Source organism: Bos indicus, chromosome 7 (assembly GCF_029378745.1).
Source record: "Bos indicus isolate NIAB-ARS_2022 breed Sahiwal x Tharparkar chromosome 7, NIAB-ARS_B.indTharparkar_mat_pri_1.0, whole genome shotgun sequence".
Taxonomy (NCBI): Eukaryota; Metazoa; Chordata; class Mammalia; order Artiodactyla; family Bovidae; genus Bos; species Bos indicus.
Genome location: NC_091766.1, coordinates 8,046,212 through 8,049,946, shown reverse-complemented (window position 1 = coordinate 8,049,946; position 3,735 = coordinate 8,046,212). Strand labels below are relative to the sequence as shown.

General features: G+C 46.3%; 1 protein-coding gene across 1 annotated transcript; it reads left to right on the top strand.

Annotated features, from left to right (window-relative positions):
- Positions 1-465: 465 nt before the first annotated feature.
- LOC139183884 (olfactory receptor 1I1-like) lies at positions 466-1,404 on the top strand. Its single transcript, XM_070792186.1, has one exon. It carries the CDS (start codon positions 466-468, stop codon positions 1,402-1,404), a length of 939 nt encoding a protein of 312 aa, XP_070648287.1.
- The last annotated feature ends 2,331 nt before the right edge of the window (positions 1,405-3,735 follow it).

Sequence of the window (3,735 nt, the reverse complement as noted above, 5' to 3'; positions counted from 1 at the left end):
AGTCATGAACCTAAAACTGATGCTAAGATTATGTCTTATTGATGGAAGAATGAAAGGGAGGGAGGAAAGGAAAGAAAGATAAGGGGGAAGGAAGAGAAAGGAGAATAGAAGATAATCATATTTGGATTTGATTTCTCCCAATTTTGTTTTCTATGAAACTTCACTTCACTGAAGAAAAACAATGGTGTTTGTGAACAATATACCCTTGAGAAAATTGTTTCAAAACAATATACCTTGAGACAGGTTGTCTCAAAACAACTTAGTTAGATCTTTGAGACTATCTCAAATATGGATGGCTTTGTTTGGGAAAACAAAATTCCATGGAAGGGAGCTAAAAGAATTCCATGCGTTTTCACAGAATGTACAGGTCTGTAGGGAGCTGAGACTAGAATTCCACCCCTGACTCCCAGCTTTACATCGCTTCCCTCTGACCCTTGTTTCTTTCCTAGCAGACAAAAGCTGTCCATGGAGCAAGAAAACAAAACAGCAGTCTCAGAATTCCTCCTCCTGGGACTCTCAGAAAAGCCAGAGCATCAGATCTTCCTCTTTGGGCTCTTCCTGCCCATGTACCTGGTCACCATCTTTGGAAACCTGCTCATCATCCTGGCCATCATCACAGACTCACACCTCCACACGCCCATGTACTTCTTCTTCTGTAACCTGTCCTTCATCGACATCTTGTCTTCCACCACCATCCCCAAGATGCTGGTGAACCTCTGGACTCAGAGCAAAGCCATCCCCTTTGCAGGCTGTCTTGCCCAGATGTATGCCTTCCACCTGTTTGGGACCATGGACAGCTTCCTCCTGGCTGTGATGGCCATTGATCGGTTCATGGCCATTGTCCACCCTCTGCACTACTTGGCCATCATGAGTCCCCGTGTGTGTGGGCTGCTAGTGGTGGGGTCGTGGCTGACCACCAACCTCCAGTCCACTGTCCACACCAGCCTCATGGCTCAGTTGACCTTCTGTGCTGCCTCTGAAATCCCCCACTTCTTCTGTGACCTCATGCCCCTGCTGAAGCTCTTCTGCTCAGAGACACACACCAACGAGTTGGTGATCTTTGCTTTTGGCATCTTCATGGGCATCAGCCCTCTCACATGCATCCTCCTCTCTTATATCTGCATTTTCTGGGTGGTCTTCAAGATCCCTTCTGCTCAGGGCAAATGGAAAGCCTTCTCCACTTGCGGCTCACACCTCACCATGGTGACTCTATTCTATGGCACCATCTTTGCCATGTACCTGCAGCCAGCATCTCCCACCTCCTTGAAGAAGGACAAGGCGGCTGCCTTGATGTGTGGGGTGGTCATCCCCATGCTGAACCCCTTTATCTACAGCCTAAGGAACAAGAACATGAAGGCAGCTCTGAGGAAACTAGTCAGCAAAGTAGTCCCATCTCAGTCTTAGGGCAGAATAGTTTCTTAGCATCTACCATGTTCCTTGGGCTTCCCTGGTGGCTCAGAAGGTCTGCCTGCAATGCAGGAGACCCAGGTTTGATCTCTGAGTCAAATGATTCCCTGGAGAAGGGAGTGGCTACCCACTCTAGTATTCTTGCCTGGAGAATTCCATGGACAGAGGAGCCTTGTGGGCTACAGTCCATGGGGTCACAAAGAATCTGACACGACTGAGCCACTAACACTTTCACTTTCACTATATTCCAGGATCACTGTTCAGTGCCTGAGATGCAGGAATACATCCCATCTCTGCTCTCAAGGCATTCAGAATCTGGTAGGGGATGGAAACGCATCAGTAAACCATCACAGAGCAACATGGTGATTGTGTCATAAGAGATGATAATGTGAGTGATACAGAAGGGGAAAGATATGGGTTTTTCTCCATGATTTATCTTACCCCTCAAGGTCAGCATAGAGGAGACTTTGAAGTAGCCTTAAACTCTCTGAGGTATTGAGCTTATAGGATTGCTACATGGATAATCCTTATTGAAGGAAAGATTAGCTACATTCAATTTTAATATTGATAAAGACAATGTACATTAGCCAGATATATCGCCATGTTTCCTAATGACTTGGGGGAGGAATCTGAGAGCGTGTGTTGGGATTAGCTCACTAGGTGTTCATTTAGAAGTGACAAGTCTCTGTCCCAGAGGGGGCCTAGTGGTCCATAAGGTAGCCCCCTCAGTCCTAGGGCAGAAGAGCTGTTCAGCACCTACCAATGTTCAGTGACCACTTTTCAGTGCATGGGACACAGGAATATATCCATTGCTGCTCTCAAAACATTCAGAATCTGGTGGGAATAGAGATATGTCAATAAATCATCACAGATCAACTTGGCAAATGCATCATAAAAAAGAAATAAAGTGCTATGGGAAGGGAAAGTGAAAGAAAGTAAAGTGAAAGTGTTAGTTGCTCAGTCATGTCTGACTCTTTGTGACCCCATGGACTGTAGCCTGTCAGGCAAGAATACTGGAATGGGTTGCCATCCCCTTCTCCGGGGGATCTTCCCAACTCAGGGATCAAACCCGGGTCTCATGCAATGCAGCCAGATTCTTCACCATCCCATTTTTGTCATGGTTTATCTTCTTCCATGAAGACCAGAGTAGCATAGAAGACTCTGAAGTAGCCTGAAAGTCTCTGAGGTTTATAGGATTGCTGCGTGGATAATCCTAGTGGGATGAAAGACCAGCTCCTCTCAGTTTAATATTGATAAAACAGTGTCTATTAGCCACGTGTATTATATCACTGTGCTTCATAAGTAACTTGGGGGAGGACTTTGAGAGCATCTGTTGAGATGAGCTGACTTGCTGTCCAATTCAGCAACCACCATTCTCAGTCTCACAGGGAACCTAGTGGCTTGACTTTGCACAACGATCAGTCTTAAACAGGCCTCTTGTGTCCCCCAGATTGGGACATAGGAGATGCTGCCCTTTGGATCATAGGGATTGTGATTCAGCAACCTGATACTGGATCCTGGAATCTGGCTTCTTAGCAGGCTGTCCAGGCGGTCCTGAAGCAGGCAGTGCACAGACCACAGTGGGAGGACACTGGCCCTAGGCGAGCTTCAGAGTCCATATGTTTCCTGTGACTCCATCACCTGACTCCAAACCCTATATGATTCTATAGGTGCTGTCAGCAACAAGTGGATGGAGTGAGCTGGGATGCAGAGAGAGGTCGAGTTAGGGGTTGAGTTGTGTCCTCCAAAAAGATATGTTGCAGTCTAATGTCTCAGTCTAACCCCCAGCACCTCAGAAGGTGACCTGTCCTGAAAATAGGGTCTTTTCCAAGATAACTAGTTCTAATGAGGTCATTAGGGTCCTGAGTCACTGTGACTGGCACCCCTATAAAAAGATAGAAATTGGACACCGACATGTGAGAAGGGAGAAGGCCATGTGAAGATGGAAATGATGCTTCTACCAGCCAAGGAATGCCAGAGATTTCAGGAAACCACCGGAAGCTAAGAGAGAGGCATGGAACAGACTTTCATCACCATCTCCAGGAGAAATAAACCCTGCTGACAACTTTGATGTTGGACTTCTGGCCTTCAGAAATGTTAGAGGATACACTTCAGTTGTTTGAGCCACACAGTATGTGATACTTTGCTATGAAGCCCTAGCAAACTAGTACAGTTAGTTGAGGAAGGGTTGGCATCATGCAAAGACTATGCCCAGATTTATCCTCTCAAGTGTTGACTACCCTGTGTTCTGGTTAAGGATCTACCCTGTTTTCTGGTTAAGGGAGTCTGTGCTACAATTGGAGAAAACCTGAAGGATTCAGATTGCAT

Bases quoted from the DNA above. Each gene is read 5' to 3' on its own strand.
- LOC139183884 (XM_070792186.1), top strand. From the start codon at position 466: ATGGAGCAAGAAAACAAAACAGCAGTCTCAGAATTCCTCCTCCTGGGA.